Here is a 12,828-nt window from a genome sequence, read left to right as displayed (position 1 = left end):
CCTTTTCAGTTATGAAGGCAAAGGTTTGTTTGTTTCTGAGGGCCAGTTGGAGGCATAGCAAATATTTAATTGTGAGCTGTATCAAAATGTGAAACCTATAACAAGAACGGATTTTATTCAAAAGCATAGAACATCATTAATTGCTGTTAAATGGTTGGTAACAAGATCAAAGGAAAAAAGGCTTTCAAATATTAATTTAAAATTCCTGCCATTCATAACAGATCAGCTTTTATCTGGTGGCTTTTCTAGATATTGGTGGAAATGGTTTAATATCAGACTGTTCTTAACTAAAGATATGAATTTGGATTGATCAAAACTTCTTGCAAGCCTGTACTAAGTTTGGCAAATTTATGCTCAATTCAGGAGATTAATTCAGCTGAAAGAATGGAAGAAACAATTAAACAATTAACATTTGAAATATGGAACCATTTCAAAACGTGCAAATTTTTACTGTTTGCAAATATGAAAGAAAAGTAGCTTTACCCTCTTGTTGAAAGAACAGCATTTTTCAAAGTAAGAAAAACTATACCTTCCCAGATTGAGTAACAGATTAGTGAGGAGCTAGCAAAAAACCCTAGATGTTTGTTATCACCTGGGTTCACTCTCCAGGTGCTGTGTGTTAAAAAAAAAAAAAAAAAAAAAGAGCACAATTAAAAGAGGAGGAGGGGCAAGTGATAGTAATGGCTGAGAAGGAAGAGGGAAAGCTCTGGTCTCCTGCAGATACGGTAAGGTGCAGTCTGGCTGTTCTTATTGGGGAGCATTGGCAGCCATGGACCCTAGTGTTAGGGGTGGCCAGCCTGACTTCTCACAGACTGGATGGGGATCTGATGGAATGCATAGTGTGTTGTCTTCCCTTTCCCAGAACAGCAGAGTCCTAGGCAAAGCACCTGGCATTCCTGCCAGACCCTACAAAGACTTGAGCCAGGAGATTGTAACTGATGGGGTAAGCAAATAGGTTGAACTCTCTGCCAGAATGTCCCTATGAATTTTCCTCAAAAGCGTTCAGAAGTGTTATAGGAGGCCACACATGTCCCTGTTCTCTTGGTTGTAAAGTTCTTCTAGTATCGGACATTTGATGGACTGACCATAAATATGGTATTCATTCTATTGGTAGTCTGGGCACACCAATGCAAAGGCTGAAAATAACTGAATGGAAGTTGCCCTGTGTACTTCAGTTGCTGGTATTTGTGGACAGGCACCTTCAAGGGAAAACTGGATGGGGATTTAAAAACTGCTTGCATCTTGCTCAGTGTTCTGCTTTATGTTGTTTGATAGGTTTATATATATTTTATTATGGCTGTTATTGTATTATGGCTGTTATATGGTTGTTCATATCTTTAACAGATATGAAGCCCTTATTCTGGCATGGCTTCAGGGTATTTTTAATCTAGGTATTTGAGCGAATAAAATTAAGTTTTGCTCAAAAAGCAGGGGAATGATGCCCTTAAAGAAAGAAGCAGACATGTCCAGAGAGCTGATCAACACTAAAAAAATTATCATGTGAAGTTGGCCATGAACTGCACACGAAAAAAACTCATGAACAATGACTTCTGATGGAAAATATGAATATTTTGAGAAAGAGCTGAAAGACGAGAATCACAAGAACAGGCTTAAAGCCCTGTAAGATGTTTCTTGTCCTTCTTCCTTTCCATTGCATACAATTGTATTGAAATGACCACTCATCTTTCACTTAGCTGAGGTTTTTGGCCTTTGTTTTAAGAAGGAAAATGAGAAGATGGTTCTGAATCCAAATCAGATATAGTATGTGGGACAGCAGCCCCTACAGCAGAAAGAGTTCATTTTCTGTACTAATGAGAGTTAGTACTGCAGACTGAATTCAGCTAAAATACTGCTTGTGTTTATAAATCAGTGATGGCTAGGTTTATAACCATTTATTTGATATTTCCTCAATGAGAAGACCTGTCCTCTTACTTGTATGTCTATGCAGGCCCGCGTATATCTTCATCATAACCTCTAGAAAGCACTGTAGAGATCTCTCTCCCAAAGCATCCTCTTTTCCTGTCCAGTACAGAAGAGTAGTGAAGTAACTCCTTCCACCTCACATTACTTCAACAGAGTTTTTTCTCTTCCTCTGTTATTGTTACATGCACATTTCAGCACAGATAAGAAAGGAAAGAGGGTTATTAACAATCACCTATCCATGTGTAACAGCAATACTTTATACTATATAGAGAAACTGTGATAATATGAGTTGTCTAGGTTGGGATTCCTGCTTAGATTAGAGAAGGCTGTGGTTATTTTTTTAGTGCAGAATCTGGTGGTTTTTTTCAGCTTCCTAATTGAGTTGGTTTGCTTTCTCATTAAAATGAGTATTTTGGCAAATAGCAGGCAATCTGAAAACACTATAGAGATGGTTCTGCTGGTTTTTGTTGATTTGGGTTTTTTTAAATTTAAGATGATGTAGGTTTACAAAGATCATTTTGCTGCAAGTTTCATGGTGTTCACTGTTTTACTTAAAAGTGTGTCAAGAAAATAAATGAATATGCCTTTATCTCAGTTTTCATTAATGAGTATTCTTTTCTCTTTCTTTAAAAAGAAAAGACATGGAAGGGGAAAGCCTGAAGGTGAGGCTGGTACCTTGTAATAATACTGTGATAACTGCGAGGGGTCTCCGTATAAAGTTATTAAAGGCATAGATAAACGTGGCAAAGAAAAGAGAATGTCTTCCCTGGGATGGTAGGCGTGTTTTGAGACTAGAGGCAACTTTTGTGTATTCCAGGGCATTGGTAAAAAAGCAGCATTTTCTGTAGTATTGTCATGGAGTGGGTGAGCACTCAGCTGGGTGGTGCTAGATTGCCAGCTGGGATTAAATCATGACATGGGTATAAAGAGATGAGTTAACATACTTTTTTGGGAGGGAAAAATGAATATCTAAGTAACTTACAATGGTAAAAAGAGGGCTTCAGAGCAAAATACATCTGAAGTGATAGAGGTGACTAATCCCACCCTTTATTTTAATCTGTTTCAAAGTCAGGCATTCAGATCCAGAATCCAAGACAGCTAAATGCTGCCTGTTGTTGGAAGAGAGAGAGAGGTTTGTACAGATAATGATTGGTGTAACCTTTCCTAGATACTTACTTAAGATGTGGATTAATAAGCTTTGGTACTTTCTGTTTCTCTGCATTGACTACACAGCTGGATTTAATAGGTATTTAACTTGTAGATGGCTTTGTTAGATGAGATGAATAATGTCTGTTGCCAAACCCCTTCATTATTATTGGTACAAAATGGATGTGAAGAAAAAGACAAATCACAAAATCTGATGTAATGTACTTTATGTGATGAAGAACAGAGAATGGAGTGAGCGCTATTGACATGGCATAACAATTAAAGTCATACACAGCCAAAGGGTCAAAGCATATCTTCTGCTTCCCTGGTAACACACATCTGAACACCTTCAGCTACAGAGTTTCTGCCTTCTAGAAAAATTCAGCAGTGAGATTGCACATTCAGTCCTATACTTGCTGTAATGTCCACTCCCAGCAAAGAAAGGCAATGATGATGATGAAGAGGAGGAAGATGATGAAGAGGAGAAAGCTGGGATTGCTGCTGCTAACCTTTCATAAGGATTGTCCTGGCCTCTGCCCACTCTGTTCTTCCATCTGTTGTCAGCAGGCCAATTGGAGGCAGCATTTCCTCTTCATTCTCTGCCATTTTGGCTATCTTTCGTAACTGAGTGAAAAGATCACCCTCACTGAGACGACGGAAATTAATGACAACATCCAAAACAAAAAACTGCAAAAAAATAACAGAAGTCAGGAGAACAGTCACAGATGGGTTGGACCCTTGTTAGTCCAACGTTTTGATTTCATCTGGATAGGTTCTAAGATGAAGCCCTGCTTTGGATAGCCGTACCTCCAGGCAACGGAACACAAAAACACTGGGAACTGGTCTGGGGATCATTCCTCCTGTGTTTTTACACCAGTGTAAATGCCAGTTGCTTGTATTGCATACTAGGCTCAAATAAAACATACTTTATTTGAATAAGCCTACAAAACCCCGAAAAGATAAATTCTGTAAGTATGTAAAGAATTTCCATGCTATTATTTGTTTAAAAATAATGCAGAGAAACTAAAGAACTTCTCACTGAACTGAAGAAAAGGACTTCCTGGCAAACAGACCACTGGGCTCTGCCCCTTCATTCTGAGAGTTCCTGTGGGCACAGCTCCAGTACTACACATAATTAAGATGGACTATAAAAGTACTCTGCCCAGCCAATGTATTCTGCTGCTCGATGGCATTTATTGATTGGGACTGATTAACTCTTCAGTATTTCTACCTGCACCTGTACTAACGTCTTCAAGCATAGCTTAGGCCCCCTACATGGGATGGTGGTATATACACCATGTATTCTGTGCCAATACTTGACTGTCAAGAGAAGAGCATTTCCAGCAAATGCACTCTAATAAGATTTTTTTTTTCTCTGTGGTTTCATCTCTGCTGATAAACATTTTTGTTTGAATGAGAAAGCAAACTGATTCTGCCACATTCCTCCTTTCTGCACTGCTGTACTTGGAATATAATGTGGGCTAAGGACAAAAGTGCTGCAGAAGCAGATTTTGGAATATATTGACAGTGAATGCTTAGTAAGAAGTGAGCTCATATATAGCATGCTAATTGTGTTTCTGAGCAGTGATTAGATTAGCCTCTTCGTGAGTGAATTTAAGTAAGCTAAGAAATATAGAAAGGTATAAAAAAAGAACACTCATTTACCTGATTGTTACAAGCAACAATGATGTGCTCTGGTTCTGGCATTACACTGCTTTTCTGAGCCACAAGAGTGTCTTTGGTATGTCCTGGAAGACGATAGGAAGAAAAGAGTCCATAGTATTGCTTCATACAGAGAGGATGACCAGACAGCTGTCCACGAGCAAAATCAACAGGTAAAGCATGGCTGGAGAGAGAGAAGGAGAAAAACAAAGCCAGAGGAAAAGAGGGGAGAGGGGAGGGGGAGAAAGAGAGAGAGACAGAAAGGAAATCTAATCTGTCCTTTGTTCTGTTACAATTAGATCAGGTATAACACAAATTGAATAATAAAATGAGATTACAGTATAAGGAAAATAGATGAATTCCCATACCAAAGTTAAATGCATCATTCCTAGAAGCTTCATGCATATTCATTAAGTAATTGCAATATCTTCTAGTGGAAATGTGGAAAAGTAGCAGGTCACAAGCAGCTTTGCAATGTGTGGTAAGCCTGCCTAGTTGGGCCCCCAGTAACTTGCCAGGATGTAAGTTAGCAGAACAGCAGGAAAACTCATGGTGCCTTGGAAAAAAACCATACTGATGAAATTCACTGCAAATCACTGTTGTCCTGTACTGTGCAGAATGGTTAGAGAGTCTCTGAGAGGACCTTGCCTGATAAATAGCAGTGACAGGCAATACAGAGGGTATTCCTGTTTTCCAGACCCCCAGTTATATGCTATTCTTTACTTAGACCTATATGGGAGTAAGTGCTGAAAACCTATTCCTTTTCTATTGGAAGACATGTGAAAACCAAGCCTCCTAAAAGGCTTCTTCAGTGGACAGGAGTAATAATAATTTAAAAAAAAAAAAAAAAAAGGTAAAAAAAGAAAAAGAAGGAAAAAAAGATTGCAAAATATTCCACTGGCACTGCAGCAGGAAATAACGGTGCTGTCACTTGGGAGAGGCTGCAAAGACCACAGGAAGAAGGTCTTGTGGTGTGGAGGTTTTCCCTCGGCAAAACAGAGCTAAGCTTCCAGCCTGCTAGAGAGGAGGCAGAGGCAAAGAAGCATGCAAGAATGGTTACTGTCATATAGCTAATGTGGGGTAACATTTTATGCTTGTTTTATCTTAACTGTCTTTTTAGAACTGTGGCAGTTGTAAATCAGGGACATTTTTCTCAGTTCCTAGCTCTCAAACTTGTATCACTTAATTCCTTGTATAGGTGCTTAAGTGAAAAAATAAAATTTCTTTTATTCCTTCTCAGCAAAACAGTGTTACTAATGTTCTCCTCACATATTTTGCATAATGTAGAAGTGCTCTTATATTTAACAGAGTTCTAAAGAGCATCTATGGTGATTGGAAAGAGTTGAACAACATGGTAGATTTAGATGAGTCAATCTGTAATTACAGCAATTGAGAAAGGGATTATTAATCCATGACACTAGAAACATCTTCTACTGATTTAGGAGGTGTCTGTAACTCTCATGTGACCAAGTTTGGGTTTGTTTGAAATACTTCATGTAGTTGCCAGATCTAAGATGGAGTCGCCATCGCTGCAAGTATTTAAACTAAGAGTGACTGAGGCACTTATTACCATGGTTTGGTTGATTAGATGGTGGTGGGTGATAGGTTGGACTCGGTGATCTTGAAGGTCTTTTCCAGCCTGGTTAAATCTGTATTCTATTCTATTCTAAATATCTGTACAGTTCAAAAGCCCAAGTTTGGACTGGAATATTGTGCATCTGCATGGGGGATGAGCCAAGAGAATCTATCAGCACAGTCAAGGGTAGAAGTCCTTAAGAGCAAAAGGGAAGTGAAAATGTTACAATTATAGTGCCATCATAATTATACAAGAGGGGTGATAAGGAAACAGCAATAACAGTATGGAAACATGGTAGTGGGGAGTTTACTGGTTATAGGCAAGCAAATCTGATCACAGGCACCTTTAGTATTTTGAGCTCACTAATCTAGGTCTAAGAATTTATCCTTTGTCTGAGCGGTGTGTACTTTATCTCATCTCAGATGCTGTCACACAAATTATATTAGTGTGAAGTAGTATTTCACATTGCACCAGTGCTGCATGTCATACCTTGGACAAAAGCATGTGTTCTTAAATAAGCACCTCTTCTATAGTCTCAGTGGCTGTCAGACTTCTCAAGTGAAACATCAAATAGCCTCTTCCTTTCTTTTATTTTCATAGAAGACAGGGACTTTGTTTGAATAGGAACTTTGCCTTCCTTGTCCCAGTAAGCATTGGTTAAAGCAAATCAAACAGGACTCTTGTATTTCCAGAAAGGAAAATTACCTCTTTCCCCACTATGGTGCAGTGTGTGTTGTGCTTGGCTCTTCACAATTCCTATTCTTTGGGAAGCAGTGATTTTGGCAGTAAGTTCAGAATGCACTTGGTGAGGTTAAGAAGGGCTATGTAAAATGCTGTTATGAGCTACCTCGTACATCACTTGAAGAATTATGGACTTCCCCTGTGTTTATGTACATAAAGTAACAATGGTATAAGTAGATTCTTATTTTAACTAGCCTGTCTGTGGGGAGGCTTCCTTTTCTGGATGGGATGTGTTATTTCTTTCTTGTGGGGAGAGAGCTGGGGAGGCTGATGTTCTACATGGCATGTGTTATGTGGAGAGGGATCAGCATTCTGGCAGGTGTCTGATGCCAAGGAAGGTGTGCAGGCTGTGTGACCTCAGTGCTGCTTCTCTTCAGCAGTGGGGAGCAAAGACTTCCCAATGTATCATCAATAGCTCTGATAGGCAGATGGTGTGAGACATTCACTGTGCATGCAAGAGTGGTAACTACCAGGCTTCAAAAAAGATCTTTCTCCTACCTGTTCGATTGTAGCAATAAAGCAGAAAGTGGAGGGGGAAAAAATGCAGAAGCATTCGCCTGAAGCATGCTGGAGCCCCAGCCTGGGGTGGGTGGAGAGGTGCAATGAAGTGTGACTTTGGACATGGCTACCTTGAATCAGAAGGTCTGCAGATACTCAAGCTGCAGCTCTCCATCCAAGCTACTTACGTGTCCAGTAAAGCTTTATAGTCTTGTACTCCTGAAATGAGATTGGCAGCAAACCTGCAAGTAGCAGACAGAAGTAACATCAGTCTTTTGTCATTTGGCAACACTGAGCTGTTTCTGAGAGACAGAGGGGAGCCTGAACGACTGATGACACAGCATAAGGTGAGAAAGTCTACTGGCTTGGCAAGAAGAGCCCCTTGTTCCTACCCAAGCCCTAAATTAATTCATGTCAAGAGAAATATGAAATCCTAGAGATGATCCCTTCAAATGGTTAAACAGATTACCACAGGAGGAAGCCTGAAAGCATTTATTTAGAGAATGGGAGCAGAGGCTGAATATTTAATAGAATCCTTAACGTGGGTTTCAATATCAATACTCATAAGCTGTCCAATTTATTAGAGTACTTCCTGTCCTAAGCAGATATTGTTTCTGCAGAGCTGCGGACAGGTGTATTATATCCTGACACTGCCCATTTGCACTGTGCCTGCATGGGAGGCTCTGAGGAAAATATTTCTTTGCTAAAGCATGTGCATTACAAAATGCAAGGTGGAGGTTTTTCAAAAGCTGCATGCACAATAAATGTAGTCGGTAATGAATGGATGCATTTATAGTTATGTTTAAAATAAAAAAGATACTCTGGCTAAGTGAAACGTTAAAATAACACATATTGGCTTCAAGGTTTGGCTGGTTTATAATAGCATAAATCCGCACGCAGTTAATTCTTTCAGTAATGAGCAGCTAGAGAGTACTAAAAGCAAAGAGGAAAACTGCACTATATGAAGGTAGATTTGATCTGGTTTACTGTTTTAAAAGGAAAAACTGTTTTGACAAAGGCTGAAGAATGACGTCCTGTTTCAAGGGCATCTTGTGAGGCATGTTCTGTGCTTGGCTACTTGCTTACCTTTCCATCTTAAAAATTATTGTAATTGTCTACAACAGCTCAGAGGACAAAGGTCAGATCTGGGCTGGGAAGGATAGTCCTGAAGGAAGCAGTATTATGGGAAGGAATGATTTCTGAATTCTTAGATCCTCTGTGTTTCTGGTGCATTCCTGGGCACCTGAGAGGGACAGTTTAATGCCAGCATTGTCTTTTCAGTTTGCAGGGTGATGATGAGTCACAGTGATGTCATGTTAAAGATCCCTTAATGTGTCAGAAATTAGTAATTCTTTTTCCACTGTAAAATCACTTACTTGAATTATGCAATTAAAAGCTTTGCAATATTCCTTAAAAAAAAAAAAAAGAAAAAAGAAAAAGAAATCCCATGGCATATTTTTTCTTGCAATAAATGTAAGGACACTTTCATTTCTGAATACCAGTATGAGTAATTTCAGAAACACTGACCTCAGCAGCCCTAGAAGGAAATAGTTTAATGGTTACAGTCCTTATTTTTTTTTTAATGAAAGTTGATTGTCTTTTTGCAAAAGCAATACATAGAAAATATCCTCTCATTTAGTAAAAGCTGCAAAGTTGTAGCAGATTACCTCAGCTGGTCGTTTACATCCTTGAAATACTGACGAGCAAAGATAATTGCTGGGCTGGAATTGACTGGAAGAGCAAGCCGGTTGTTGAGGTACATGTCATCTAGCCAGTAGTTAAACACCTAAGGGAAAGGGACAAGAAAACTATGAACAACATGCAAAAATGCAGTCTGGCAGTGTGGGGAGAGTGCTTGGGGCTGCTGGTGTCAAGCATGGCCTCTGATTAACAGGGCTGCTGTGCATTTTCAGTCTGGGCTCTGTGACCTCAGTTCGGCTGAAATCAGCTGCAACTCCATAATCCTATTTTTCAATCAATGGCAATTTCCAGTGTATTCCATTGAAAAGTAAACAAGCTCCATATTGTGGTGGTTTGGGTATTTTGTTATTTGCTTCTCTCTACAACAACAAAAAAAAGTGTTTGAGTACAATGTGCTCACTGCTGGCTCTTGAATAATGATTGGGATATATTTAAGACACAAACAGATTTTTACTAGCAATGGCTTTCCTCAGAGGGCTTCAGATACCTGTCAGTGAAGCAGAGATGCTCTGATGTTAGTCATCAGATTGTCCTGTAGAAAGATAGTGGGAAAAGAATTTCCTGAGCCTAAGAGTTTAGTCCTGCAGATACTGGCATGTGGATAGGGCCCCTGCAGAATTCCCTCTGTGTCCACTGACACAAATGCAGATTACTGATGCTTGACCCAGACAGATGCACATATTAAATTTCTGACCATTTTTATTGAAAACACAGATGTATGGTAACTGCAATCCTTTATGTCTGAGCAGTTTGAAGAATCATTTGGAAAATGGAGGCTTTCATAAAAAAATGAAGTGGTCTTTCTGAGCAGGCATATGTTGCATATAGTAACCATAAACAACAATGAAATTATGCAAAAATAATTATGAATGCATCCATCAGTTGTAAAAGTTTTCCTCTGAGATATTTCATTGCTGTTACAACAGATGCTTCCCCTATAGTCTCTGGAGTCTTCAGGAGAACTGACTAGAGCTAAACTCATAGCAAGTTAAAATCCAAATAAAAACATTTCCAGTTTATCTTAAGAATTGGATATTTGATTTTAATAACTGGTAATTAAAGCTGAGACATTTCAGAAAATGCTTATACATAGTTCCTCTGTGATTTGCATGCTGCGAATGGTTAAATGAACACTTGTCTCCTGGAATAGCCACCGTGTTCTATGGTCAGAATAACAAAATTAAAGCGAGTGGCATTTAGTGGACTCCTCAGACTGTGGCAACAAGTAGTTCAAAAATCAAGCACTGCTTTTAAAATGAAAGCGCTGGTTGTACTATAGGCTTTTTTTCCCCCTCTCTCTCCTGACTACAGCAGGAATTTGATGGAGTGTCTCCCTTGCTGGGTTGGAAGGACTTTAGTAGGACCAGCGTTTCTACTTTTCAGCTGCCATATTCTAGCATGGTTAGTGAAGGCAGGATGAACTGTGACTTAGTGGAATGATAAAATCTGTTTTATCTATGGCTTAAATAAGTTTCATGTCTTGGGTAGCAGAAAGATGGATGCGTTTAGAGGCTGAGGGCTTCTCATGATCTATGTGTTTTATATAAATCTCTATGTATACTTGTATGTATGTGTTTGACAGAAATAGTTCAGGCTAACTACCTATCTTTTACATGTGACAATGAATGGCAAGTAACAGTGTAATTTTAAAATAGCAACTCCCATCCTGAAGTATTCCATTCCATAATAATTTTACTGAGCTTTGGCCACACAGGTATGCAGGGCACTTTTAAAAGGCCCATCAGAAAGCATTTTTTTATTGAAATAAAAGCTCTAAATCATGTTATTAAATAGAAAGGAATGAATTGCATTAAAAAATAGTATAATATAGTACTTCCCTACAGGTAGGGCTGACACTTGCATGCATGCACACGAGGTGCATGAATTCCCTCATTTATGTCAACCAACTGTTGATCTGAAAACATAATAATGACCTGGATTTTGACATTGTCTGATAACCGTAGCCCAATATGTCTGAAATAATCATTCTCTGTAGAAGAATGTGATGTGACCCCACCTGCACTGACCTACTAAAAGAAAGCAGTAATCGCATATAGGACATCACAAAGAGTTTGTACATGAGCGTCACCCAAGACGGAAATTGTTTTTCTCATCTGCATTTGCTCACCCAGTTTGTTGTCTTTTCCCTTCTTTCCTCGAGGATTTGCTGCAGAGATTCCCCCAGGCCTCCTGCAATTCCAAACTGCTCCACAATGACCTTGGTCTTTCTAAATTGCTCTTCCGGCACCAAGTGTTTCATGCACTGCAGGTACGTGCATAAGGTCTGTTGCAGTGGTGGGACTGGAAGTTTTGGCACTGCCTAACCATTAAAAAAAGAGATATTAGAAAGTGATTCTACTTGTTCCCAAACTCTGAGTTTATTTCTTTTTTTGCTCCCCCCCCCCCCTTCTTTTTCCTTCTCTTGCTGATGAATATATTCTATCCCTTTCGTAATCCATTTATTCCGTTTTTAGCAATTGAGACACCTGATAGCTGCCAATGTAATTGTGTGATTTCAGTGGAAGAGAAATTTGGCAGTCACCTAGTCCCACCTGCTGCTCAGAGCAAGGCTAGCTGCAAAGTCCTTTGCTAGAGCATGCACAGGGGGAGATGGTGGAGGAAGTGTTCTGAACAGAAGGAAGGGAGTGGTTGTCCTCTGAGTTCAAATAGCAGCTCTGCCTTTTGGCATCCACAGACAAGTCAGTGTTGCATTATGTTTCTCTATCTCGAAACCAAATATTTCAGATACTCATAAAAAGTGTCATAGGATTATTAATGGAAATGCAAATCCAATTTAGCCTGTAATGCACCCCAGATCTCAGAAAGGAAAGAATGGAAATTCTACAGTTTCAAGCTATATTTAGTCAGGGCATATCTTTTCTGTCATTGATTTTTTCAGTCACTGGAAATAGATGTGCCAAATAGTATTTGGTTTTAATACATGGCTTTATCTTTTTGGGTAAGATTACTGTGGAGTTCATGACTCTGCTTAGGAAAAAAGCTTTCAACACACGGGGCTGAATACTTACATGCATACACATCTGGCATCTTTTAAACCAGCTTGAAAATTAATCACATATAATAGTTTGCTAGTTCTGTAGTATTAAGAAATAATTACATGTCATCTCTGACTGTGTAGCAATGCATCTGCAGTTGTGTAATAATATTTCATTTACTGGAATTCTTCACAGGATGTTGGGAGGAAGAATGTATTGGGATATGAGGAGCACTAATGTTAGATCAAAGTTTCTGATTATAAAATGCTTGCAGAATAAGTAGTGTTCCCTGAAATGAAGAAATCAGCTCTGCAACAGAGTTTGGCTTACAATTATTATATTATTTTACACTGATTTACAGCATCAAGAGTTGTTAAGTCATCTGTCTTGAACTCATAAATGTTTTCTCTTTCTTTCTGTTCTCCTGGAAACAGTCACTTACCTGCAGTAAAGATGAGACCGTATCTTTCTCTTTCTTCTGCATGCTTTTTTCTAGGACAGGCATCCCTGCATTTCTTTTGGTATCTTTTGTTGAGGACAGAAACTGAGGCCGCTTGGGGGCACTTATGGAGCCTCACGCCTCAG

General features: G+C 39.1%; 1 protein-coding gene across 1 annotated transcript in view; it reads right to left on the bottom strand.

Moving 5' to 3' along the window:
• Nucleotides 1–12,828, bottom strand: part of CHAT (choline O-acetyltransferase) — a 30,218-nt gene extending 17,390 nt beyond the window's left edge. Inside the window, exons 1-6 of the mRNA XM_009901718.2 lie at nucleotides 12,686–12,828; nucleotides 11,376–11,567; nucleotides 9,214–9,332; nucleotides 7,735–7,788; nucleotides 4,735–4,915; nucleotides 3,579–3,756 (exon numbers count right to left, since the gene is read on the bottom strand). Of these exons, the coding sequence (XP_009900020.2) occupies nucleotides 3,579–3,756; nucleotides 4,735–4,915; nucleotides 7,735–7,788; nucleotides 9,214–9,332; nucleotides 11,376–11,567; nucleotides 12,686–12,748 (787 nt within the window). The 5' untranslated portion in view covers nucleotides 12,749–12,828. The remainder of the gene's footprint in view (nucleotides 1–3,578; nucleotides 3,757–4,734; nucleotides 4,916–7,734; nucleotides 7,789–9,213; nucleotides 9,333–11,375; nucleotides 11,568–12,685) is intronic.

This window comes from Dryobates pubescens, chromosome 8, assembly GCF_014839835.1.
Source record: "Dryobates pubescens isolate bDryPub1 chromosome 8, bDryPub1.pri, whole genome shotgun sequence".
Taxonomy (NCBI): Eukaryota; Metazoa; Chordata; class Aves; order Piciformes; family Picidae; genus Dryobates; species Dryobates pubescens.
Note: the sequence above shows the minus strand (reverse complement) of the source record. Positions and strands in the feature narration are given on the sequence as shown.